The 27,486-nt window shown below is 42.4% G+C and overlaps 1 protein-coding gene and 1 long non-coding RNA gene across 6 annotated transcripts in view; one reads left to right on the forward strand and one right to left on the reverse strand.

Annotated features, from left to right (window-relative positions):
* Positions 1–26,841, forward strand: part of DPY19L3 (dpy-19 like C-mannosyltransferase 3) — a 78,020-nt gene extending 51,179 nt beyond the window's left edge. For 4 of the 5 annotated variants that reach the window (XM_047834411.1, XM_047834413.1, XM_047834414.1 and 1 more), the window contains 9 exons: positions 1,462–1,535; positions 1,704–1,862; positions 4,712–4,834; positions 5,217–5,328; positions 6,087–6,143; positions 10,010–10,092; positions 18,411–18,543; positions 21,019–21,177; positions 23,036–26,841. In XM_047834411.1, coding sequence (XP_047690367.1) covers positions 1,462–1,535; positions 1,704–1,862; positions 4,712–4,834; positions 5,217–5,328; positions 6,087–6,143; positions 10,010–10,092; positions 18,411–18,543; positions 21,019–21,177; positions 23,036–23,197 — 1,062 coding nt within the window. In that variant the 3' untranslated portion in view covers positions 23,198–26,841. The remainder of the gene's footprint in view (positions 1–1,461; positions 1,536–1,703; positions 1,863–4,711; positions 4,835–5,216; positions 5,329–6,086; positions 6,144–10,009; positions 10,093–18,410; positions 18,544–21,018; positions 21,178–23,035) is intronic. The other variant, XM_047834412.1, reaches the window with a different exon arrangement.
* LOC125152472 (uncharacterized) overlaps positions 25,594–27,486 on the reverse strand; it is a 32,997-nt gene continuing 31,104 nt past the window's right edge. The window contains exon 3 of the long non-coding RNA XR_007147211.1: positions 25,594–25,723. This is a non-coding gene — a long non-coding RNA (uncharacterized LOC125152472). The remainder of the gene's footprint in view (positions 25,724–27,486) is intronic.

Genomic DNA, 27,486 nt, shown 5'->3' on the forward strand with positions numbered 1-27,486 from the left:
AGAAAAAGATGACATGGTTTTCACTGGGTTAAGTTGATAGATGAACAGGCAGGGCGCCTGGCTGTCTCAGCTGGTGAAGCGTGCAACTCTTGGTCTCGGGGTCGTCAGTTCGAGCCCCACGGTAGGTATAGAAGATTACTTAAAACAAAAGAAAAGAAGAGAGAGAAACTAGCTTGACTGTTGGAACCACAGTGATTTATTGAAACGATTTTGCCCCTCCTGGCAGGCTGGTTTCAGGGCAGGGGACATCCGCATGTACGTTGGCAGTCCCTCTTCCTGTCTGTTGACTCTCAGAGACTCTCACTCATCCGGCCACATTAAACACTTCCACTCCAGGTCCTTGTCGCTAGTTCTTAAACCTCACACAGTTCGGTACTTATCAAAAGCTTACTTGAGCTGAGCAATCAGCGTTTCCAAAAGATTGGCTGAAAGATACGCGGTTCACCCATTTCCCCACTCTAGACATTTAGTCATCCGTGCCTGAGTGAAGCCAGCAGAGCACTGCATGCCTGGACCATTGATTCTTGACTTCCCAAAGAGTACCATCTATTGAGTCATACTTGATGTCTTGCCAGCTACATACAATGAGAGGAATTAGAAAAAATTCGTCTTTGAGACTCCTGCTGTTTTTACCGTACCCATGGGGAAAATTTCTCTTGAGTCTCAGTCTTAGGAGTGTTAGGATCTGTTTTGAGCAACTAGTTTGTTTTAATCTTATGACCTGTGCTTTTATCTCCCTCTGCATTTGCTAGTAGAATGTGTAAGCCCAGATTTGCAGCTCATCTCTAGCAAATGTATTTTATGTACTAACCTCACTTCTGGATTCGTCTTACTTTCTTTTCTATCTTCATTTTCCCTTTGATAGAATTTCTTGACCGATTTATGTTATATGGATTTTTGTAAAGCGTATGTTAAAAATAAAATGATGTGAATTAAAATCCTAATCATTAATGATATGCGCCGGCATTTGTTCACTCTGGGGGCCACCACTGAGCCTTCAGTTGTCATTGTGTGAATGAGTCTTCTATCAATTGTGTCTCCAGACAGAGACCCCAAAGCCAGAGAGGCCCTGTGGGAGGACCTGTTTGAGGTCTCAGATCATCAAATTATTGGTTTTCTGATAAAAAAAAAAATTGTACTCACCTGGCTTCAGCCATCTCCTCCCTGAGACCAAAGAAGCTCATCTTTTACCTATTTTACATGTTGAACTTCTTTATAAGGTTGAAAAAAGTGATTCTGCTTATAAAAAGGGGGGGGCGGGATGAAGGAGTGTAAAAGTCACTGTGTTAGAATTCCTCATTTCTGACAACTATTGAGAACATTTGCTATAAACACACACACACACACGCACGCACGCAGTCCTGTGAAACTGGACACCAGATGTATGTATTCATTGGGAAATTATCAGGAAATCATGCATAAGGCGCTAATAGTAATTTTCATTTTCTCCCTCCCTGATAGAAAATTCTTAATCTGAAGTCAGACGAACACATATTTAAATTTCTGAAGGCAAAATTTGGGTTTGGAGCAACAAGGTATGGCTGAATTTAAAATTTATGTTTACTTTTTTATATTAAATCAGTAGGGACTTTCAAACTTCATAGTGCCTTGAACTATTAATTCCAGGCTCATTTTGAGGAAAAATGTGTGGTTTACTTATCTTGTTTTGAATTTAATATTTTGCCTTTTCATTTGTTCCCTAGAGATTTTGATGCAAATCTGTATCTGTGTGAAGAAGCATTTGGCCTCTTACCTTTTAATACATTTGGAAGGCTCTCAGATACTCTACTTTTTTACGCTTACATATTTGTTCTGTCCATCACAGTGATGGCAGCGTTAGCAGTCGCCTTCCATAATCTCAGGTATGGCGTGTTTTGGAAGCCTATGCTGTGCTTTAACGAACTTGCTCTCTGTTGCCGAAAAAGTGCTCAGTTGAAAATCAATCTATCAGACGCAGATGCGGTATTGTGCAGCTGAAAGGGGGGACGTAGCCAGTTTAGATTGGACTCCACTCGGTCATTAACGATGGACCAGCTAAGAGATAGCAAAAAGCAGGCAACACCGAACAGGCTGTCCCCTTTGAGCCCTTCCCATATGCCTCTTTCTATAGACACAGGATACTCAGAGGACTTACTCTACAGGGTTTGTGGGAAGTAAATAAGTTAAAATGACATACAGGGCTTAGAATGGTGCCTCACGCCTGGAACATTCTGTACATTTTATATGTCATTAGCTCGTATTACTATTAGTGACTCATAGTCTCTCTTTGGTTCTCATTGTTAGTTTTCCTGTTGTTTTTCTGCCTTTCTTTGTCTAGCTGCCTTTTTTATTTCTCATGAAGTATCAAGAGTTAACTGTTGTTTTGTTGCATGTTGTTAAAGGGCTTGTAAAGTTGGAGTCCACCAAAGTCTTCAGCAATAATTGGCTGTTTCTAAAAACTTACCATGTCTACTAATCTGCTAAAAGAAAGAGCCAGGGAGTATAAAGACTTTTTAAAAACGTGTGGAATACCTACCTACAAGGCTGATGGAGGGCTTCTGCATTTACTGTCCGTGTTAAATTGAAAGAAAATTAAGTGTAAGAAATTGAAGCTGCTGTCATTTGTGAAAACTTAATGAAGCTCAGAAGGAAGCCCTTTTTCTCCATAGTTATCTTGCCAATTAAGGTGCTGGTGGGCTGTGATTCGCAGCCACCGGAGAGCTGTGCTGGAGAAGGGCATTAAAATGAGTCCAGATCAGTTGAGATGTTTTATGATTATTAAGAGAGTGAAGCAACATTGAACCATGAAAATACTTCATTGACTATAAACTATTTTAGTATCTTTCAGAAGTGTTCTTAGCCTGATCTCTAGCCCAAGATAAAATCCAGCCCTGTGAAAATAGATGGAAATTATTCTAGACAGTGTAATTTAATATTATTCCAGACACGCCAAGTGTCGGCAGGACTCTAGACTGCATGCAAAGCAGGAAGTTGAGTTGGCCTGCAGTATTTTGTGAAAATGTCTGCCATGCTCAGTGTGAATCTAGGAGCCGTCTCTGCAGGCTGACTTGGTGTATGATTGTGGGTGAGGTTTTAGAACATCCTCATCTACCACGTAGGGGGATTAGAACCTTATTAGAGGAAAAGTACTACATTAATTAAAGTAATTTAAGAATAATGGTATCTTAAGATGAACTTCTAAGTAATTTGAAGGATATTTTATCAATGCCAAGTATTTAAAATATTTCCACCATCTTAATACTAGGAAGGATGATACTATTCTGTTCACGCAACACATCTGTGTTGGTGTAAAGGCTACGACTGAAAAGGAATTAACTCATGGGCTCTATATTCATGGGATTAATATGAGCTTTCCAGCTTGGCCAGGGAGATGGGGAGAGGTGTTGCAGAATTCTCTCAGGTATCAGGGGAAAATGAGAACATATGTTCTTGTCTGGAGCAACCTTTTAGTAGCAACATAGAAGCCAGGGTTTGGGTTGTAATATATGACACCTAAGTAAAGATTACTACCAGTGGTGAAAATTACCTTAGAATACCAGTTTAATTTTCATATGTATCTAGGGTGGTTGAAAGGATTTCTAGGGAAGAATAGTTTTCTAGTTACATGGAAGCCTCCTACGTATCCAGGTGTGTTGGATTTCATGAAGGCTAAGTGGGGCCTTTACAAGGCATTGCTTTTATCTGAAACTGATGGCACTTCCTGTTGTTTCCTTATGCCCTTGACAACACACTGGACGACATCCGAACCCACTCGTCCATCTCAGCATCTCTAAAGTGGGGACCACCAGAGATGACAGTATGTGCCTCCCCGGTGTGACCCAGTTTAGAGTACAGGAGGTCCCCCATGGAGTATTCTTGCCAAAATAAATGAACCTGACTCTAATAATTAACCTCTAGATCTAATTATAAGTTTATAAGCAGGGTGGGCATAGAGAAACGTATTAAACACCACCACAAGGAGAAAATCAGCCAATTCCAGAAGGTGGAGGTAGTTACAGGACAAATGACATTTCTTTCAGCCAATAAACAGCCTCAAAGCAGAGGATACTTGTTTTGACTGAGCGACAACTTAAAGAGACGTTGATGAAATGCAGTGTGAAAGCTTAGGGTCCTAATTCAAAGAAACCACCTGAAAAAAGCAATGGCAGTACATGAGAAATAGAATACAAAGTGGGTGTTGCGTGATAAGGAATTATTGTTAATATTATGAGTGTAATTACTTTAACATAGCCATATTTGATTTAAAAAAAATCACATCAGACATCTGTAATGAGGTATTGATAGGTTAAAATGTGATCATTTGTTCATAAAGGAACTGAATTCCAAGTTTATGGACACATTTTTATTTTTTCTTATTTATGAAAACTTACAAAATACTAGCAACTCCTGAAATATCTTTAAAGATATCTTTATCTTTTTGACTCCAGAAGACTATTATTTCTATTTTCTTATAAAGGGTTGAAGTACTCTAAATTTTTACTTACAATGAAATTTGTTAAATTTTAGTTAGTGATGCATTTTAGCACTTTTAGCTTCACAAATTCAAAATTGATTAATGCTGACTCATTTTGTCTTAGAGCAATAATACATTTCTAAATATATGAAGGGATAAGTTTCTAAATACATTTGTATATATATGAAGGTGTAAAGATTTACCTAACTTACAGTTATGTATCCAGTTTCAATTTTGTATGTGTGCTGTTTTATTCAGTGATTCTGCAAATCAACAATCCATGGGTCAAATGGGAAAGTGCACGATCATGCTGAAACCAGAAACTGCCTACAACTTAATACATACCATTCTGTTTGGATTCTTGGCATTGAGTACGATGAGGTATATTTTGTCTTATCTGTTTGCTTGATTAATGTTTTTATTTGACCATTCTTTACCTGACATATTTTAGCAATGTAACTTGGAAACTGACGGGCATCTTCATTGATAATTATGGTTGCCATAAAATTTTTCTTGTTTGCTACCTTTTCCAGTACAAAATATTATTAATAACCACTTTTTTCCTAATTACCCAGATTCGTCTATTTTTACCTGTATGATGGTTCTCAAAAGGCAGTGAAACTCGTAACTGATCCTTGGGCAGACGGTTCCTGCACAGCCTTAGTTAGATTTTCCTGTCCCAGACGGTACAACTGTCTCACACCGCGGGTCTCTCCACGGCTGGCTGGCACTTGCTGACCTTTGCCTGTTTCTTTTCCTACAGAATGAAGTACCTCTGGACGTCACACATGTGCGTGTTTGCATCGTTTGGCTTATGCAGCCCTGAAATATGGGAGTTACTCCTGAAGTTGATCCATCTTTATAACCCAAAGAGGGTCAGTGCTATTATCCCTTTTAGTTCGATGACTTTCAGGATTTCTTTCCTACCAGTTATTGTTGTTTTCAGTAGTTGCCCCTACATCGGCCCAATGAAACAGATACTAAAATTTGAGGCAGAAAATAGATAACTGGCACCTTATGGTTTTCTCCCGTCTAAGTACTAACCAGGCCCAACCCTGCTTAGCTTCCAAGATCAGACGAGATCGGGCGCATTCAGGCTGGTGTGGCCGTAGACCTTAGGATTTTCTAAGGAGTTATTTCTAAAATAATTTTATTCTTAATTTTATTTTTTAAATTATTTATGTTTTCCCAAACCGTTGGCTACATTTGCTTATTATACTGAATTTGGAAATACTGTAAAGCACACAAGGAAAAATTACAAATCCTCAAGAACTCCATTATCCAGTTATCACTATTATTATAATAAATTATCCTTAAAACAAATATTAATAACGGGGGATAGGAAAACACAAATATGAATAAGCATATGGTTATGGTTAATAGCCTATAGCTGCAGTTTTGAATTGTTCTCCCGTGTGAACTCACAAGGTGGCAATAGAGTAGAAGCTACAAGTATCTCATGAGTGATTGGGACCCTTACGTTGACCCAGTTGTCTGGCATATTGGAGACTCATGCTCCGTGAAATCACATTTTTGTTGCTTTAAAAAGAATGGGTCCTGTGTTTACAAAACAAAACTGTAAGGCCAAAGTGTTCAAAATACCTGTGATCTAAATAATGTCTTTCTTATATAGATATGTATAATGCGATATTCAGTACCGATATTAATACTGCTGTATCTGTGCTATAAGGTAAGACTGATTTTCCTCATTGTTGCCATTAATCAGTTTAGCAGACTAATTGCTTTGACTCTGTACTCTGTATGTTACTGGCAAATAGAATGGTTTGTGGTTACAGACCTCTCCTTGGCTTCTTATGAAGCTACCTGGCATTGATAGGAAAACCCATCTATTTCCCAAATAGTATTTAACAAGTAAAAACATTGTAGCAAAAATAACTACAGGTTAATTTTTCTGACTAACTTTGGTTTTGACTTACTATTCCGCTGATGCAAATTCCGAAAGATGTTTTCAGACCTATGTTGAGGTAAATTAAGTAGAAAAATAATTCCCTGTTACCTGCTTTAGAGAGAGTAAGAGATCCTAAAACGCATCTTACTTTAACCTACATATTTTATTAGATGCGTAAAATCACTTTGTAAGAGGCTGGGCATATGTAAGTAAGTACAGTCCCAGGCTAGCCTCGTTATCTGTCCTTCAGTTTCAATAGGAAATAAGGAAATTCCTCATATTCTCAGTTGACTAACTCCTGAAATAGCTTTAACTGTGCTTCAGTTCTGAGAATCCTTCGTAAGAGGCAGGGAGTCGCCAGTCAGACGGACGATTTGGTGACTCTTGACACATCTTTGAGATTTAGAGGCTTGAATCAGTACCCGGGCAGGGAGCCCAGACTACGCCATCCAACTGAGCTTTTACCCTCTCTTTTTAAACAGTCTTACACATATTCTTAAGTTTAGATTTTTTCCTTCAAATTTGGTTTTATGTCAGAACGAACAGTAGATCTCATCCTCTACTGTGTATCGCCCCTCATTTGGGAGGGAGTCTCAGGGAGGAGGGGGCTCAGCCCCGGGGAGGATTAGCGATTGCAGCTCAGCCTTGGGTTTGGCTATCCTTTCATGTAAGATTTTACTCAAAGCCAGAGGCTTTAGGCTAAAAATAATATGTGATAATCATACTCTTGGATGATTCTGCTGTAAATATTTCAAAAAATCATGCTCTATCATGTTCCTATCCATCAAGACATTTATTGTCATAGGCAGAGCACTGTGCTAACTCAGATACTAGAAAACCTAGAAATAGGTTATTTCTACCACCCTGCCCCTGGGAATTTTCTTGCTCTGATGTAAATAAATGAAACTTCTTTAAAACATCTGGAAAGCAAAAACGGAAGATTAAGTAGAATTTACGTTTAATAAGGAATGAGGTAACTTCCCCTCTGCACGTTGGTTCTGGCTGATAAACCCCCTCCTCCCAGAGAAGACAGAGCTCAGCACGTTTCTGGTCTCACGCTAAAGATGTATGCACACGGTAGCAGTCTTTTTTCCACAGCCTGTCTGTGTGTAGGCTGAGTTCTTCCATGTTTCAGCTGTGTATCTGGAATTGTGTTCATTTTTTACAGCTATTTGAGGACTTCAGTCTCTTGTTCTTGGCAAAACTGAGGAAGGGCATTCTAGAAGAAATAAACTACGCTATATGGCATTGGGTCTCAAAGTGTGGTCCCCAGACAAGCAACATCAGCATCACCTGGGAACTTGTTAGAAATACAGATGTTTGGGTCCCACTCCAGACCAGACCTACCGAATCAGAACCTCTGGAGTGGAGTCCAGAAATGTGTTTCCCCGGCCCTCCAGGTGGCACTTACGCACAGAACAGGGCTTCCCTGCACTATTGACGTTTTGGCTAGGTAATTCCTTGTCATAGGGGGCTGTCCTGTGTGTTGTAGGATGTTTAGCAACATCCCTAATTTCGACCCCCTAGATGCCAATAGCACTTCTCTTCTGTTGGGACAATCAAAAACCTCCAGACATCGCAAAACATCCCTCTGGGGGTGGGGCAAAATCCCTCTCCCCACCTCTCTTGAAAACCATTACTATAGAAAAACCAGTGAAAGCACCAAAAAAGCCATCATTTCCAGGAAGTCTATGTTGATATTCTTTGAGTGAGAGAGTTAGTAACTCGGAAGAATCCTTCCGAAGACTTGCCTAGAATCAGCGTAGCCCTTCTCAGTATCGGACTTCAGGAGAAATCTTCATGCGTCCAGCTTCCATGGTACAAAACCGTTGAGATATTCCAACCTCTCCACATTTAAAATCACAAAGAAAATAAAGGTGTTACGTATATTAAGAATTACCCCGAAACTGAATCTGTTTTCCAACTATTGAACAGATTTACTGATAAGTAAAATGAACTCCTCTACTTCAAAGCCTCATTTGAGTTTCACAGAACAATTGTAATGAGGATTTCAGACTTTCTTGTCCATAGTAGCAATTTTGCTATATGTCTCTTTAGGACAATCCTATTTAAAAGGGAAAAGCATGCACTTCACTCTAAAATCAGGAGTTATTACGCTCACATTGATTAATTTATTTGCATCGCTGCATTCTCACAGTATTGCTAGTCATTTAGAAACAGCATTTAGTTAATTCGACACTTTCACACTGTTTAAGAAGTCTGCCACAAGACAGTGTTACTAGATTTTAACATTTTCAGAATTAACAACAGCAACTTTCAAGCTAGAAAAATATCTACTATCCATTGAATTGATAGATTTTAAAATATGTTTTATACCCACATAATTTGGACCTATCATTAAAAAGTTGGTATTCTATTGATTATCCAAATTAATAGGGATAATTGAAATATTACAAAGGTATCATTGAATCACTATGATTACATCTCTTCTAAAACTTTGAGACAGTAGCGCTGTCTTGGTTTTCCCTCACCAACAGTTTTCCAGGTTCACCCACCCACAACACTAGATGAGAATGAGCAGTAAAAATGGCCAAAGATGAGATGATAAGAAAAGCAAGTGACAGGGCTGGAAACACAGCCTCCAAGCAGTCAGGTTTCACTCGGGTTCTAGTTAGTGGTTCCTAAATAAAATTCCTATATTTTCAAAATTAATGAAGCACGGGCACTTTGTCATTGGCCTTCTTCCAACATGGGAGTTCTGCTGTTCACCTTAGGACGTATGTAGATTATCGAGGCTTCTTAGCCGATTATCATTCGATACAGCAGTGAACATTTAATTAATTGTTGGATTAAATAGGGAATTGTGGTAGAAAAGCAGTAAGCTCAGAGTGTGATGTTCGCACTCTGCTTCCCCTTCACTACCTTGAGTTGAGTAGGAGGCACCAGTGGCATAAAATGTTCCTGATTTCCTGGAGAGTCCTACTTTCAAATATTCTTCTCTCCCATTGTACCTGTAATTATATTAAAATATGCCAGGCTATCCTGGATTTGGATTTGGAGTCAGGTTTCAGGCCATAGCTCTGCCAGTCCGTGAGCTGGGCAAGTCAGGCTACCTCTCCAGCCAGCGTCTCCACACCAACAAAATGAACCGTGAACAGCAGTAGGGATGGTGCCCTCTTGCGTCCACTTCCTCCCTGGGTAACTGTGGGGATGAGAGGAGATTCTGTCCTAGAGCGTTTATGCAGCTCTAACGTGGCGCTGTCTTTTAAGGGCACATTCCGCATCGAAGGGTAGATTGCATGATGGAAGATCTATTTTTCTAGCGTACCGGGAACCTTCTCGCGGTTGCCATTTCCTGTCCTATCCAAATGAATGTTTCACTAGATACTAACACCACATACAACAGGTTTTTTATTAGAGTAAACTAAAAGCTCATTGTAAAAAGTTGACAACCCCTCTAGCCCTGATTAGCTTTGGCTCAGAATAACTCGGGGAACCTTTTTCGGACTTTGGCTGGCTTCTGCTAGGAGGGTCCACTGCCGCGGTGAAGTCGTTCAGATGCTGCGGTTGCGTGTTTATTTAGTTCACAGGCTATATGCCGTTTGTCCCCTTTCGTTTTAATCTTAGTGACAGTTGTGGGTGTGGGGGTGGATTTTGTTTTTGTTTTGTTTTGTTTTTAATTTCAGTTCTGGCCAGGAATGATGGATGAACTCTCCGAGTTGAGAGAATTCTATGATCCAGATACAGTGGAGCTGATGAACTGGATTAAGTAAGAGGATTTTTTTTTTAACCTTTAAAATTTAAAGTGCCTTTTAAGCGTCACCATAGACCTCATTTGGTGTTTTCTTTTTTTCTGAAATCTAACTGTGAAGATACATTCATTTCCGAGTTTTTCTTTAAAGCTCTATATTTGGAAGTAATTTCTCCCCATTCAAGAAATATTCTCTCTAACCACAAACTCCGGAAGAAGGGAAAATACTTGTAAGGAGGGGAAGTCAGAGCTGGAGGATGCTCCCCAGGCCACTGGCAGCAGTGGAAAGGAAGCTTCGTAGTCTAGGCCAATTTTACCTTTAGCGTGTCTTCCATTTTGGTACCATTCAGATTTTCTGTTACTGCTGACACATGAAAGTATTCTTTCCTTGTTAATCATTGAAAAGTTATACCGTAAACGACGGAGTCCTACTAGCTGCGTGCACATTTGATTTCAACGAAGCACACTGCCCGAGCCCAGGCCTAAAGAAGACTAAAAATCCAGACTCTTTCTCTCTTGAACATCGTCCCATTTAGCATTCTCTCGGTGCCTACTGTTGCCTGCGTTCTGTTGCTTTGCCCCAGCACTCAGTGTCAGCGTGAAAGTCATGTGTTCGAAAGCTTTGTTAATGGAACCTGCCTCCCACCGGAAATAAACTTTGTTACCCAGAGCGGCATTCCTGTGCCCTGTAGTACTGCATTTCCCTACTTTGTAACCAAAAAGCAGCAGTGTGATTATTCACATGTAAATAGACGTCGCAAATCTTGTGTGACATATTCTGAAGGCATCGGCGGTATCGTCTCCATCACTTAGGGTTTTAGTAGCCATATTGGCACTTGCTCATGACTAATGTTTACTAACCAGTACAGTTTAGCACCGCTTGTGTATTAAGAGATGGTAAACGTTTGATAGCTTCGGTCTCTTGAGTGCAATACATGGATTTTATAGAGATTTATGTCTAAAATATATATGTGGCTTTGGTCCCAATGTCGGACTGGCTTTGACTAGATGCAGTGAATATAATTTTTCATGTACTTCCAGTGCTGAGATTAGTAAGCAGTGCTTTGTCTTTATTTATTTATTTAACTTTAAATCACGGCAGACGATTATAGAGTAAATAATTCCTTCCGTATTTATTGTGTATGGGAAAAGAGGGTTATTCGTGTAAAGAAAAGCTAATTACTTTTGCATTAACTATAGTCACCCGGAAATTTATGGCACGTACCTGTGAAGGTGAGGCTGGTGGTGTTCTGGTTTCAAAGTCACACTATTGATCGGAAGAGCGCAGGGCGCCCCCTCCTGGTAGAGCCCTGAAGCTGGCGGGCCTGCCTCGGTCATTCCTGTGAGCAGCCCGCTTCCGCTCCCCGGTCCCTGGGGAATGAATGGAGCCTCGGTAAGAACGTGTCCTGGCAGAGGCCAGGCGGTCCGTGGCAGTGTCGGGCTACTGCGCTTACTACAGTGCCTGTGTCTCCGTGCTTGTCCTCAGGCAAGATTACTTACAGTGACATTTCTGCTTCTGAGAGATGGCAGATGAGAGGTTATATTCCGAGTGCAAAGAAGACAGTCCGTTAGTCTGTTACTTCTCTCCTTTGCGAAAGCGATCTTTGTTCCTTACTTTATCGTCCTCTTACTAACATGGTCCTCTCCCTGTATGGAAACACGTTCTTTCTACTTTTTAAAAAATCCTCAGCAACTGGAAAGCTTTGTATTGTTCCAAAATATTGGCCCCATTGTGATCTAATCTTGCTCGTTTTCCCTTAAAATTCTTCAAATCTTAATTATTGTTTTTGTAAAAATAGCTGCTGGGCATGTTTGTGAAATAAGCTTAAGTGATGATGAATATATGCCAAAATTGGGTCTAGTTAGACGCAAAATGTATTTGTTTAAATCAACATTGAAATCAGCTCTGGTCTGTAGCCTTCGGTTCCAAACACAAGGGAAAACACACTTCATATTCTTTGAACTCGCCTTGATTTCTTCTGTTTCTGAAACGTAACATATGACCTTCCGCTTCCATTTTACTACTCTGATGAGTCACCTGTGCCCGGATACTAGCAGGTCTGAGCTGTGCTGGAAGCAGGCTGTGGCCGAAGGATGGCATGGACTGTCCCTGGGAGTCGGTCTGAAGTTGTCTGAGGGCAGCCGGCAGAGCTCCGGCGGGGACTCGGCCCCCTTCTTCCCACGTCGTCTGCTGCTGTTCTCGGACAGCCGGCACAGTGGCACCATGTCTGTCTTTCGTCAGGGAGGTCATGGCAGCGTGTACGGGGCGGGATGTAGCTTCCGTCACAGGACGGCTGCGGGACGAGTCGGGATGAGAAGTCGTGACCTACAGGAACCCTCGGGGACACCTCAAGTGACCCTCCGTGATGGTACAGGGCCCCTCCTCTGTGAAGTGTTGAGAAGAAGCCTACCCAGCACGTCCCGGTCTCTGTTCTGTATACTTGATGCTGGGGCAAACCGCACGCCTGCCTTACGCATCACCGTTGTGCTCTGGGACACTGGGCCTCCGTTTGGAGATCAGGGCTGGCCGAGTATTCACTTGGGCTTCTCGGGCTTGGAGGATGAATCGAAAGATTCCATCACCTCAGCAGGAGTTAGTTATTTCCTCCTCTCCTGGAGGGCTCGGTTATGACCCTTTATTGGCCAACCAGACAGCCTCCAGGGAAGATAAAGGGCATGGCTTTAGGACACCACATATTAATAGGAGAGGGGCCGTTCTGAAGGGATTCGGTTTCTGAGAGTCTGTTTAACACCTTAATGCGTAAAGTTATATCTGAACTTGTACTTACTGATAGGATTTAACAGATACTTATTGAGCACCAACGACACATAGGACATCACGTGGCCGCCCACTCTCACCACCTCTCCGCTAGAGTTGAGTCTCATCTCAGCACTGCTGTCTTCATGCCTTTTTTCCATATTCTTACTATTGAATCCAGTTTAAGGTTTTTAGAGCCTTATCAGGTTTCAACTGAAAACTTTTTTATATTAGTAATAGAAATGTCCTATCTTTAGTTCCTTCAAGATTTCACTGTAAGTAGAAAACTAATAGAACTTTGAGAGTCGATCCCTCGTTAATCAGCGAGGACATTGTGTTGAAGTCAGCCCCAGAATCTTCCCTGGGAGAACCAGGAGGCCGCTTATACCCCGATCCTTCCTCGGGGCCGGCCTGTGTGCTCCCCTGGCCGCCTGCCCTCTGCACAGCGCTCACTGCCGCATGCTCGCTTCCCAGCAGATTGAGGGTCTCCCAAACGCAGAGATTAAAAACACGATTGATTGATTGATTGATTGATTGATTGATTGATTTTAGTCTCTGGCAGCTCTTTCAGCAAGACCCAGGTGGTACTTGCTGTGCCGTGTGTGTGACTAGGAAGCACTTTTACTTCCACGAGGCCAAACGCCACGGCAGTGGTGCTTCAGACCTCGTTCCTTTGTGACCCATAAGTGTTTCATTCTTGTTCCTGAAATTCTTCTTTGACGTTGTGCAATGAAGACACTCCCGCAGATTTGAATATTCTGAGATGTGACATTTTAACCACGGGGCTTTAGAAGATTTTTCACTAACGGTAGTCCCTTTTCAGTGATGAAGCCTGCATGTGCAATATATTCTCAATGGGACTGAGAAAATGGACCACACTTCCTTAGCATTTTATCAAAGCAGAAAGAATTACTGTGTATCTTAAGTATGATGAAGGTTAAGTTGAGACCTTAAATGCCTATAAGCCTCTTTTATATTTAATGAATCATTTTGTGGTATTTGCATAATTCTATAAATTTTTGAGGGGTAGATAAAGCAAATGTTCGCACATTATATTATAATGCTCAGTTTACCCATTAGTTCAACAGTAATTAACTTGTTGAAGCTTAGAGCTTCAAAAGTAAATGAGATTATTTGTTCAAAATGCCATCAGGTCTTCCTGGAATGACATTTAAATTATGTAATGTAAATCCGTTTGACCTGTGAGTCCTTGTCATTATTTAGTGACATTTCTTGCAGAATAAATTGTTTGCAGGTTGGGCAGCCCGCTATAGAGCTTGGCAGAGGGCTATAAAAACAAATTATCCTTTCATTTTATACATCATTTGTTCAAACATTGGTAAAAATTGCTTTGTTTTTCTATAATAGAGAAGTGTCATTCAATGGTTAAAAGCACATTAGCTGTTTTAGACACAGACCACAGACTGTGTCAGCAGAAGTATCTGTGAAGGCAGAATACCCAGCATTACACCTGTCATACTGCATATTTTAAGTTAAGGACAAAAAAATGCCTTTTCCCTTTGCCTGCTGAGTTCACCACAGAAAATATAAACCACGGTGAAGCTAGCTAGGTTTTTAAAGTTCAGAAAACGTGTGATTGCTTTTCCTTTTGTTCCACTTTGCTTGTTTGTTTTGCTTTGCATTGGCTTTATGGGTAAACTTGAATCTTTAAAATGTGAAATGTCCCAGGTTTGCAATGGGGCTAGCTTATGAAACCAAGTCACTAGAAGAAAGAGAATAAACATCGTCTCTGCTATGCTCGGAAGTCCCTGGTTTTCAAGGAAGTATTACTTCTAGTTTATTTTATAGGCGTTGGGGTACTTGTATTTGCTGCTTTAAAGTAAAACCAAGGGGGTGCCTGGGTGGCTCAGCCGGTTGAGCGTCCAACTTTGGCTCAGGTAGTGATCTTGCAGTTTGTGAGTTTAAGCCCCACGTCGGGGTCTGTGCTGACGGCTCAGAGCTTAGAGCTTGCTTCAGATTCTGTCTCCCCTTCTCTTTGCCCCTCCCATGTTCATGCTCTGTCTCTCTCTGTTTCTCAATAATAAACAAATTTTTAAAGTTTAAAAAAAATAAAGTAAAACCAAGGAAAGACTGCTAACAGGCCACAGGATTGTTGTGCCAGCGGCTGAGACAGATTCCTTTACTTTTCAACTTTCTCTTTGCTAATGAGGCCAAACATTAAAACACATCACAGAAGGGGCACCTGGGTGGCTCGATCAGTTAAGCGTCCAACTTCGGCTCAGGTCATGATCTCGTGGTTCGTGAGTTCAAGCCCTGCGTCGGGCTCTGTGCTGACAGCTCGGAGCCTGGAGCCTGTTTCCGATTCTGTGTCTCCCTCTCTCTCTGACCCTCCCCCGTTCATGCTGTCTCAAAAATAAATAAACGTTTAAAAAAAACACACACGCATCACAGAAGAATGTGGTTTAGTTCATTTTTCTCTCCGTGCCTCTGAGCAGTCCTGCGGCACGTGGCTGCACCGCTGTGGGGGCGGGGCGCTCCAGTGCTCCCTGAGCACCCAGTGGGGAGAGGCGGGATTTGCCAGGGTGAGCCAAGTCTGATGTGTTTCATTCCCAGGATCGCTCAAGGCCCACAGAAAGCACTAGTAAATATGTGCTAGACTAATGACTGGTTTATATGGAAGTGTCTGCCTATAGTGGGAGCTGAGTCTGGCGCTATTAGCTTATTAGCTAGAAGGCTTCTTGAAGCCAGGTTACCATCATACCACGTTTGCCAGCCCAGCACACAGTAGGCCCTCAGCAATAGATTTTGACTGAATAAAGAATAGCTTTGTAGCTTCCCAGCAAGCAGTTCAGGACTTTGGACATTTTAAACCTTTGAGAACTATGTAATTCATCCAAGTAGTATGATTATAGTCTAGGAAGGGAGATGAAACCTGGGTCATTAGCCATGAATAGATAAGAGATCAGTCCTAGATCAGTCATCTGTGTCTGCCACAGTTATAAAATATATACTAGAAACAGCTCTGTGCATCTCCCTGACGCTGGCTCCTGTTCTAATTCGAAACGGGGATGTTAAGACAGTCTTGAGATCTGGATGGATGTTATCAGCTCAGCTGCCGGATTTGTCATCTGTGTACAAAGACCAGTTGGGCACTCTTTAGGCAGTAAGACCATGTAAACCAGGACAGCTCACCCACAGCTAGCCCTCACCTCTGCCAGACGTGGAGACCAGACTTCATATCTTCAGTTCAGAGGCCCCAGAGACAGCCACTTTTGGGCATTATTTAATATGGGACATGATTATATTATTTATTGCGGTGGGATGGTTTAAGCCAGTTAAGAGTATACAAAAGAAAAGAAGACTGGCTTGAAAACGATGACACTTTTCTTTAATTAATATTTGTCCAGACTTACTCTTTAGCAATTCTTTTTTTTTAAGTTTTCCATTTTTTTCTTTTTCTTTTTTTTTTCTTGTTTTTTTTTTTTTTAAGTTTATTTATTTATTTTGAGGGAGAGAAAGAGAGAGAGAATCCCAAGCAGGTGATGTGGGGCTTGAACTCCCAAACTGAGAGCATGGCCTGACCTAAAACCAAGAGTTGGACATTTAGCCCACTGAGCCATCCAGATGCCCTTTTTCTTTTTAAATTTTCATTTAAATCCGTATCGGTATTGGTTTCAGGAGTAGAATTCAGTGATTCATCACTCACAACACCCAGTGCTCATCACAAGTGCCCTCCTTGATGTCCATCACCCATGTAGCCCGTCCCCCAGCCACCTCCCTCGGTTTGTTCTCGAGCACCCCTCGGTTTATTCCCCATTGTTAGGAGTCTCTTATGGTGTGTTTCCATTAGGGACTCTTTTGCAAGTCTGGCGCGTGGTGATGAGGGTGGCTCAGGGTAGGCGGCCCAGACTAAGTGCTTAGTAAGTGTCAGTTGAATTAAACTAAATATTTGTAGAATCTCCCGCTAAGGAATGCTACACCTTCACATGTTGTCATTGAAACCCGCCTGTCCCACCCACCACATGGGACAGAAGTCAAGAGTTCCCTGTAAATTGCCAGCTCAAGGGGACGGGGCAAACATTCCTTTGTTCTTGCACTCTTGGGTCTGCTTGTTGGAACGATGACCATCCACCCAGCAGTCAGGCTCACTGAAAACCTGGTTCTGTGCTAGTCCACACTCTAGCCTCTGGCGTCCATAAGGGAGGATGCAGGTCACACGTCGTTCCTGTTGCCCATCGTCCTTCTGTCCACATCTTGTCACTTGAGAAAGCCCATTGAAATCCAAGTGAGAGGGTCATTGGTAGAAAATCTGAGTTCTTCAAGTAACTTGTGAGCGTTACAACTTGAACTGTAGGATGTACGTAAGGCCTTTGTCAGATGGCGTTCACACTCTGGTCTTAGCATTGCACTGAAGGAAATAGAACATCCGCATGTGATGGCGGCTTCTCTTAGAAACTTAGCACCAGGGTAAGTTTCTGCCCTGATCTCCCAAAACGCAAGGAGAACAACAGCCTGCTCTTTCTCTAGAGTATTTCGAGTTTTAATAATTTCAGTGAGACTTCTCGAAACTATCTGCGTCCTTTACCTCCCCCTGGCAAGCCCAGGCTGCTCTTTTCTTAGCACAGGCAGGGCTCGCGGGGCCCCCAGTGGCCCCCGCAGGAAGCAGTGTGCTGAGCAGTCTGCACACAGGCGCTCGGGGTCGTCCCCGGGGAACTGACACCTCGTTGATTTGCAAGGCACTCCAAAAAATGGAAGGGAATTAAAATCAACCACTAAGATTCTTTTCTTTCAGGGGGAAAAGGAAAAATGAGTTCACTGGAATCAGGGACTCTTTCCTTGATCCTCCGTCAGTGTCCGTCACACCCCACAGGGAGGCAGGGAATCGCAGCTTGGTGGCACTTAGCAGGGTCATGATTTAATGATACGAGAGTGCCCGTATTCCTCCAGATTCCTCAGACTTTCATAATCAGGGCCAAGGAGAAGAGTATGGAAATGCTTGTGTTTCCACATCAGAAACAGTGTACGTCCCCATACTGAGTAATAAATTATTTGCCTTTTCAAAATCTTCTGTGTTCTTTTGTTTCTACTGATTCTGTTTTTTTTTTTTTTTCTGGAAAGCTATTTATCATAATATCTGTGATCTTTTTTCTTGTTTCAAATGAAAACCGTTGGAATTGACTCGTGATTAGCTGCAGTTCTGGCTTTATAATTTGTTTTACTCTAGGCAGCCCTTTAGTTAAGTTTAATACAGAACAGGATGACAGTCTTGTAAGTTCTTTTTTGTCAGAATCTGACCCTCTGGAGCAAGAGAGGGAGAGGATTATGGGATTTAGCCCAGAAGGCTTAGAGCCAGGAGATGCCCACATCCTAAGCCCATTCATTATAAGGGTAAACCCATCAAAACAGTAAATTAGAAGTTTCCCAACCATTGTCAAAAACAGACAGGAGAAGTTTCATGAAACAGTTTGAAGGCAAATGTCAAACAGCCTCCTGTGTTTTTCCCAAAGTCTCAGCCCTTCCTGACACAGCTGGGTGATTCTGGGAACATGATGTTGTTTTCTTGTTGTCTTTGAGGAAATCTTAGCGGTGGAGTTAATTCAGACTCTGAATCTTCTAGCTCCAACACCCCAAGAAAGGCCGTGTTTGCCGGGAGCATGCAGTTGCTGGCCGGAGTTAAGCTGTGCACAGGAAGGACCTTAACCAACCACCCGCACTACGAAGACAACAGCCTGAGAGAGCGGACCAAAGCGGTGAGGGCTCATCGCTTCTGGGGGGCCAGCAGTGGCTTGCTGTCGTGTGTATGTTGTCAGGGGCAGTCGGACCTGAAGGCCACAGGCCTGTGTCTCCTGAGTCTGCCCTGCCCCCCACATCCATTAAAGGCAACATATGTATTCCTCTGGATTAAAATAATAAGAGAAACGGCTTGAGATGTACAGAAAAGAGCATTTAAGAACAAAACCCTCAGAGCTTTTGAATTAGGGAAAGAAAAGGAGTAGAGACACGCTAGTAACTTATTTTATGGACCATTGTGTGTGTGTGTGTGTGTGTGTGTGTGTATTAGTTGGTAATATAGCTACATAGTTCAAATTTCAAAATAAAGGGGAACTTAGTGAAAAGTCTACATCTCACCCTCTCCCAGCTACTGTCTCCCCTCACAGGAGACAAATGCTTCGTTGTGTATCTTTCCACAGGCATTTTGTGCATATACAAATGTACACACACTGTATTCACATTCTTTCCCCCTCTTTTACAAAAGAACATACTAAATCTTGGTTTCTTTGGCATTTCATATACTTCGCAGCTCGTTCCATATCAGTTATTTTTTTTAACTAGTCACTTCCTTTTTTTTTTAATTTTATATTTTAGAGAGTGAGCGTGAGTGGGAGAGAGGGGCAGAGGGAAAGACAGAATCTTAAGTGCAGAACCCAGCACAGAACTTGATGTCACGACCACGAGATCATAACCTGAGCCGAAATTGAGAGTTGGATGCTCAACTGAATGAGCCACCTGGCGCCCCCCCCCCCCCATATCTGTTATTGACAGCGTTGTATTTTTGAATCTACAAAAATTTTGTTATGCAGACATAGCATATTTTATTTAACCATTTAGGTTGTTTCCCTGTCTTTTGTAATGATGTAAACAATGTTCCAAATGGTAAACTTGTATGCGTATCACTGTGCACAAATACAAGTGTTTGTACATCAGATTCTTAGAGATGAACTTGTGGGACAGAAAGTACGGGCATTTGTAATTGAGCTAGACAGATAGTCCTAAGTTGCCCTCTGTACAGATTATACCACATACATTCCAGTCAGCAGTGCAGAGAGGTACCCCTTTCCCCCAGTCCTCTCCAGCAGTGGGCTCAAACTTTTTAATGTTTTATGTCAGTCACTTCATAATCTTAGCGGCTGAAAAGTTGCTGAAAAGTCTTGTTTTGGCAGGAGATTTAACTAGCCTAAAAGCAAATGATTTTTTACTAAGTCTCCTGTTTTTTATGAGAATCATCTGAACCTAGATTCCTACTAAAATGGGGATTTTTCAGTTGGTGCAAGTACCTGAGATCACCCCAGGTTAGCTGGAGGAAGCAGGGAGGGCACCGGCTCCACAGAACCAGAGTCCAGGCGGGAGGTGGCTGGTGCGGCTCAGACTTGGCAGAAGGTGCAGAAGGGACACGTCAGGCACACGGGGGCTCCTCCTCGCACCACCCTCTCCGATATCCAGCCCTTGTCTAGGGACTGAGTTTTGTGCTCTAACCAAACACATCCTTAAGGTCCTGGTGCCCTTCTTCAGTCATGACCTTCAAATCCTGGGAATGGCTTTGGTGTGAGGCCACTGCTAAACTACAGCGAGGATGGCCTTTGGCTTCAAGTCACAGAAGGAGACCACCTCCTGGCATTTCACCTATCAGTACAGGCACGCTGGCCCTCAGGGCCCAGTCTCTTTGGTCAGAAAGGCATCATTAGACATCATTGTGCAGGGAAGGAGTCGGCACCCCTGTCCATCCCCCCGCCCCCATGCACACACATGCGCGCGCACACACACACACACACACACACACACACACACTGCAGTCACTTAAGGTATGTGACGCTGGTGATGAACAGGGAGGAGGCGCCTCCCACTGAACTGCCACTGGTGCTGCAGGTTGTTCGTGCTCCAGGAAGCGTGAGAGCGAAGCACGGGGTCTCCTGGTCAAGCCGGGGGCAGCCTAGCACCGAGGACCCTATGGCGGTGCTTTTCTCCAACCGCCATGGTCAGAAGCTGAGGATCCTTACAAGTAGAGGTGCCCCCAAGCTGTACCGTCATGCCTGATGGACCTTTTCGTGCAAAGAACCCCTTTTTAAACGTAGAGATTGTGTCTTCTTTACTCCAGTGTTTATTTACCTCAGGGAAGCATCCTTAGAACGGGCATCTACGGATACATAGCTCCCAACAATACATTCTAAATCCGTATCTATTTGGTGTCTAAAGCCCAGTGTATTCAGCATGACTCACTCTCTTCTTCCCAAAGCTGAGTGATTGTGACTTGCATTCTTTTGGAAATTTCCCCCACACACCCCAGGACTGCGGATGAGTGAGTGGCCTGCACGGGAAGGGGTGGGGGAGCTGGGTGTTGGATCTTAGCCATAACCCCTGTGGGACGTTACCTTATTAGATACTCGTCCACTAACTTCCTGGCAGTTGAGTGGTATTTTTCGCTATTCCACTTTCATCTCGTTTTGCAGGTTTATCAGATCTACGCAAAGAGGTCTCCAGAGGACGTGCACGCCCTCCTGAGGTCCTTCGGCGCTGACTATGTCATCCTGGAAGACAGCATCTGCTACGAGCGAAGACACCAGCGGGGCTGCCGGCTGCGGGACCTGCTGGACATCGCCAATGGGCACGTAAGCGTGTCCCCTCGCCCCGTGCGGGGCTCCTGCAGTGTTGGGGGGGGGTCCAGTCTCACTCTCTGTACGTTAGAGAATGATGTCGGGAATCAGTTCACCATCTTCACAGCATCCCACACAATTCCCGGCTCTGGCACATCAGTGACAGCCGTGCGGGCCGGGCCAGGGGACAGATAGGGGGGTTCAGACCCCAACTTCACATTAAATAGAACAACTCTGTCTTTAGCTGATTTGTATCACGAGGCTATGTATAAAACTCATTTTTAGGGGCGCCTGGGTGGCGCAGTCGGTTAAGCGTCCGACTTCAGCCAGGTCACGATCTCTCGGTCCGTGAGTTCGAGCCCCGTGTCAGGCTCTGGGCTGATGGCTCGGAGCCTGGAGCCTGTTTCCGATTCTGTGTCTCCCTGTCTCTCTGCCCCTCCCCCGTTCATGCTCTGTCTCTCTCTGTCCCAAAAATAAATAAACATTGAAAAAAAAAAAAACTTTTAAAACCCATTTTTAAAGGTTTTGCCGTTAAAAGCAGAACCTCAGCCTCTTAACACCACTGCCCCAGAGCATTGTTTTGGCTGGCACGTGAGTATGACCGTGACAGCAGGGCCCCCATCTCCCCTTCCAGGCACCACTCCCGCCAGCGTCCCCTTTGCCCACTGGCACCATGCCACCAAGATGGCTTTCTGCGGCCAAGTCTTCCAGAGCAGAAGAACAAGCTATAGCTCCCTCCAGCCTTCTGAGAAAAATGTTCTCGGACCTATGCCAGGCCTCAGATTAGCACAAGCAGAAGCTTTTCACCCTGTAGAGGTGCTGTAATTATTTGGTATAAAAGCTGATAGATATTTAAGAAACAAGTGGGGGGAGAAAAACTTGACTGTGCAGATTTTGAGATTCAGGACACTTAAGTCTCCTCTCAGCAAATCTCAAGTCTGTGGTATTATTGACTGTTCTCCCCATGCTGTACAGTCGGGCCTCAGAACTCATTCACCTTGTAACTGCAGGTTTGTTCCTTTAAGGAACATGGATGTTTTTTTTTAAATTTTTTTTTAAACGTTTATTTATTTTTGAGACAGAGAGAGGCAGAGTATGAACAGGGGAGGGGCAGAGAGAGAGGGAGACACAGAATCTGAAACAGGCTCCAGGCTCTGAGTTGTCAGCACAGAGCCCAACACGGGGCTCGAACTCACGGCCCGTGAGATCATGACCTGAGCCGAAGTCGGACGCTTAACCGACCAAGCCGCCCAGGCGCCCCGGAACATGGATGTTTTAATTAACTTGATGGTGGTGATCATTTGACCATGTCCATGTGTATCAGATCATCATAAATATATACAGTTTTGTCTGTCAGCTATGCCTCGGTAAAGTTTGGCGGGGGGTGGCGGGGACAAACATGAGCTTCAGTTTTTGCCGGAGGAAAGTAACTGTCCCTAACCATCTTGAATTCACAGGAGGTAAAGACCAAAGACGCGCATTTAAATCTTGATTTGTGTGTAACTTTTTCTAATGAGGCCACCTACTGAGTTGGAGGATTTCCTCTGGTCATAGTCATTCTTCTCAGTATTTTATTCTTGTGAGAGCCACAGCGTGTTACATTCCTAAGAACAAGGGGACCCAAGTTCTGCTTCTGGCTTTGCCATTAGAGGGGATGATCGTGTGGCAGAACTCCCCTCTCCAGCTGTGGTTTACACTTCCGCAGGGGAAAGAGGTGGGCCAGATCGTCTTTAAGCAGCCACTGACATTGAAATTGGACGATTTACGCTCACCTAACGTACCACTCTCAAAGAAGCCCGTCACCTGTTCCTTCTTCTCTTGTAAATATAATTATTGTTTTCCCAAATTGTATTCGGTTTTGTTTTGACTTTAGATGATGGATGGCCCAGGAGAGAACGATCCTGATTTGAAACTCGCAGGCCACCCTCGCTTCTGCGAAGAGATAAAGAGAAACCTGCCGCCCTACACGGCATACTTCACCAGAGTGTTCCAGAACAAAACGTTCCATGTTTACAAGCTCTCTAGAAACAAGTAGCCGAGCTCTTCGGTCAATCTCTATTTTTGATACGTGAAACTCCATCCTAATGAAACTCAACAGGTAACATTTCATCTGTCGTTAGGTAGCCTGTACCACAAAGCTGTGATATAAGTAAGTTGTAGGGATGTTTACACAAGCGTTACCGTCCTGGGAAGTATCTCACACAAGCTTCAGTCTTTTTTATCTTGTTTCATTAATGTTCTGTAGCCTAAACATTCTCCACTTTCTAAGAGTGGTCTGGAAGTTTTGCTGGTGGGGGAGAACAGGAAGTGTTCCACGGGAGCCTGGACAGACACCCCTCTTGTTGGAAATCAAGAGGCTCTTCAGGATCTGACTGAGCTGATTGACTTCAGACAGCTACGGTTGAATTGAATCAAGGGGATGCATAACGCAATTCTTTAATGTTGTTTCCCTAGCAAAGAACACCTGGTGGTTTTTTAAAAGCCCTTGATCGCCCTGTTTCACCTAAAAACTTTTATAATGTTTTCCGACTGTCATGCTTTTAATATTTTTTTTTTAATCACGTTAGGTCTTTGTATATATACCTAAAACCTTGTGTTGTGCCGTGTCTGAAATGTAATGTTTCGCACTTCAGCGTATGCATCCTGTCTGTGTGTGTCTGTCTGTGTCTGTATGCGCATGTGGGTGCATGTTTTAATGCCGGATACAGAAAAGTGTGGCAAATTCCTTACTGTAAGTCCTTAAAGGAGCAAAAATGTTACGTAGCCAAGCAGAATTTGTTACTGTTTAGTGTTATTTTAAAACCTATTGATACTACTTAACCTATCCTGCAAGTAAGAAAATTTTTCTTCATTTCTTACTCATTTAAATTTACTGGGTTTGCAAAATTTTGTAAACTTTTTGTTTTTAGCCTTTGTATTTTTTACAGCCTAGAACCTTGCAAAGTCTGAATATTTTTAAAAGGTTATATCTTAACTAATTCACTAATACAATATTTTTGGCAGAGAGCATTTTCATACCAAATTTGATTTGTGGTCTCCAATCTTGCTGTGAGGGCCCAGGTAGTGTGATTCTTTTTCTTACTCAAAGGTAACCAAGTGCCTCTAAGTCATGCTTATTTGTAAACAACAAAGAGATTATGTATACCTGTTCAAAAATTTTTTGATAATTGCTTTTATAATTAATTTCTAATGATGGGGACATGTAAAAGTTGCTGATAAAAGCATATTGTGTGTTTAATTAAATCAAGATGGCTAATGAAATTAACTTTCTCCCCTGTACTTGCCAGTTGGAAATGATTTAAAGGTTTCTCCTTGCAGTTGTATTGAAGTAAATTACCCTCGGCATCAAGATAGATCTATCGCATGTTTAAATGATGTTCTATTCAGTTACTATTATTAAACAGTATTCAAAAAGAAATTTTACACTGTCGTGTTGGACTCAAGGATACTCAGCTTTTTTAATCAAAACTTATTTAAATAAAAAAAATGACACTGGCTGGGTTACTAAATTATGCAGCTGAAACTCCTGAATTATGTCTTTCCTGTATCCCTTAATAAGGTTGGAGACCACTGCAGTTTAGGATAATACAATAATAAAACACTTTAATCAGTACTAAAACTTTAATTAAGCCAGTAATGATGCATGCCCGGTGTGGCTGACAGCATGGGTCAGTACATCCTTCAGCGAGTGCCTTACTCTTAATTGAAACGAAGCACATGTAAGGTACATGTTAGACTATGTAGTTTTGTTTTTAAAGTCCTCTGTTACCTTCCAGATATGTTTCAGTTTTATTTTAAATGTTTCTATATGCGTTCATCTAAGCATTTGGGTATGTGCAGTTTCAGTATAAGAAACATGTACTTCAATTTTTATGCTTCTCCTCACCGCCGTGATGGCACACAGTAATCTTTTTCTCACAGTCTACGTGCCATTGTTGCCAAAACATAGCGTTCAGTCTTCTGTGAAAAAAATAAAGTGCCAAAAAAAAAAAAAAAAGGTCTTGCAAGACAGAATCCATACATATGCTCTTTCCAAGACACTGTGACCTTGTAGAGTTGACATTTTTATGTCCTGATGACCAAATCTGCCAACAAATCATGTTAAATCTTCTTAGTGCTCATCAGTTGTCTCTTTTATGACCTTCTCGTTGGAGTCCACGGGAGGAAAGAGGAAAAGTGACTGACTCCTGGCTCTCCACCAGGCCAAAGCACGTCACCTGGGGCCGTCCTCGCTCCCCGCCATGCAGATCTCAGTGGCTCTGTTAATAGTTGGTAATAGCCTCATACTGTGGCTGGTTTTCATGGGTAGAATAACCACTTGATCTTGCTTCGGAGTTAGCATTCGGAAGAACGTCTATGTACAATAAGTGCTCTTAATCATCCTCTGCTTAACGAGACTCACCGGACTCCCCGACGGCCTCCATCCCTCCCGTAAGCTGACTGCCCAGGCTGCTGCCCAGCGTCCGCCCACGGCATGTGCTCCGTCCCGTGAGCTCTGTGCCCGTACGCAGCTTCTCTGCAAGTTCTACTTCCTACTGTGAGTACACAGTTCAACACAAACCTAGGAGATACGGGTGTGGAAAAGAAAGGGTTATTTCTGTGAAATTTAACTTGAATGCTTTGGTAAGATTTGATAAAGGTTGAGTTGCTAGTCAAAATTGCTTTTGAATACATTAGGCGTGGTTGGAAAAACTATAAAATATTGGGAAAACGTAAAATTCAGGGGCATTTCTAAGCTTAGATTGCTTTATCGATTTAAGTACTTATTCCACCTTTAAAAATATCTAGACTGATCAGAAGGTGTTAAAATGTACCCAAATCATGTTATTGGTGTGACGTATTCAAGAATAGAACTGCAGTCATTGAACCCCTATTGCAAAGGAAAGGCCTTGGCCTCCCAGCAGAAGGTTAGTAAATGAGTGGACAGTTACACATTTAAAATGACGATTCCCTGCATAAATCTACTTACTTCATTAAATGACTGATCCTGATCACAGTGGCTAACAGAGATTCTAAAGGTTACAGTCACTTTTATTACAGACTTAAAAAATAGGGATTAATTTCAGATATATTAGCCAGAAGCATAATTAGGTGTTTATCTAGGCCATTTGTTGTCCACTTAAAGATGATTTTCTTGAACTCTGTGAGGTCAACCAGATGTACGTGTGTGCGTGTGTGTGTGTGTGTGTGTGTGTGTGTGTGTTTGGGGCAGGTGCCGCCAGATGGCAAAGACATGCGTAATATTTCATCCGGTCTGCATCTTTACTTCATGATTAACTAAAAATGTTTATTCTGATTCCATATGAACTTAGTTTAAGATGTACCAGTCTTAGCTCATCTTTGGCCAAAACCTCCCTGAGTTAACATAGAAATATTCCATTTTTTTAAATTTCATTCAAACCTTGGGATTGTTAGGAAGATATTAAAATGTTCTCAGATCACGTATGTTGGTTAGTATTCTCCCAAAGGCTTTATATATGACAACCTTTTGGCCTAGAAGAGAGTGCTTATCTGCTGATGGAAAAAAGCTTTTAAGATGAGAGTGGCTTGCTGTGTTGTGGCAATTGATTTTCTGTATTTAACATCCTAAGGGTAAAATCTTACAAAGAGCCTTTATAATTTGTTGTACCGAGTTGTACGGAGATTATATACTAAATAAAGCTCTTTTAAAATACACAAGATGAGTGTTTTTCCTTTCTTTGAAGGTCAGAAACCAAGGAACCAGCTTATTGAAGTGTATTAAATATATGCTAAACGGAGTCTAGTCACTGGAGGGATGTGGCAGGGTCTCGACTGGACTTGCTAATGTGGAAGGAGTTTATTTTTTCGTGGAATTTGGTTTCATAGCTGCTTCCTTGTTTTACTTGAACCTCAGGGTTATAGTTTAGATTTCTAAAGAGAAGGCTGCTGTCAGCAGAATTTATCCTCAAAGAGATAAATGCTGTTTTCATTTTTGAATCACGTGTACTTCTTGATTAAATTGTCAATCTTTAGTAATTCGGGAAGATTGGTGGTAGTCCATTTTGGTCAGAGTTTATAGATAACCAATGTGCTTGACTGTTACATTGTCCAGAGCAGATACTGAAATTCCAAACAGAAATAGGCCAGTACACTTCCAAATAGAAGAAACCGTCAGTGGGGCCTCAAATATGCTGTGCTGACTCTTAGAAAGCTCTTAAGCTCTTAAGCTATTGAGTACACCCCGTGGGAATGGCCTCTAGCACCGGAAGCGCTACAAACGGGTATAGATAAGTGAGAGACTCAGGATCCGAGTGAACGGAGCAAGTGTAATGTTTTGGCACGTGACACCAGGCACGCAGCAGT

This window comes from Prionailurus viverrinus, chromosome E2, assembly GCF_022837055.1.
Source record: "Prionailurus viverrinus isolate Anna chromosome E2, UM_Priviv_1.0, whole genome shotgun sequence".
Classification (NCBI taxonomy): domain Eukaryota; kingdom Metazoa; phylum Chordata; class Mammalia; order Carnivora; family Felidae; genus Prionailurus; species Prionailurus viverrinus.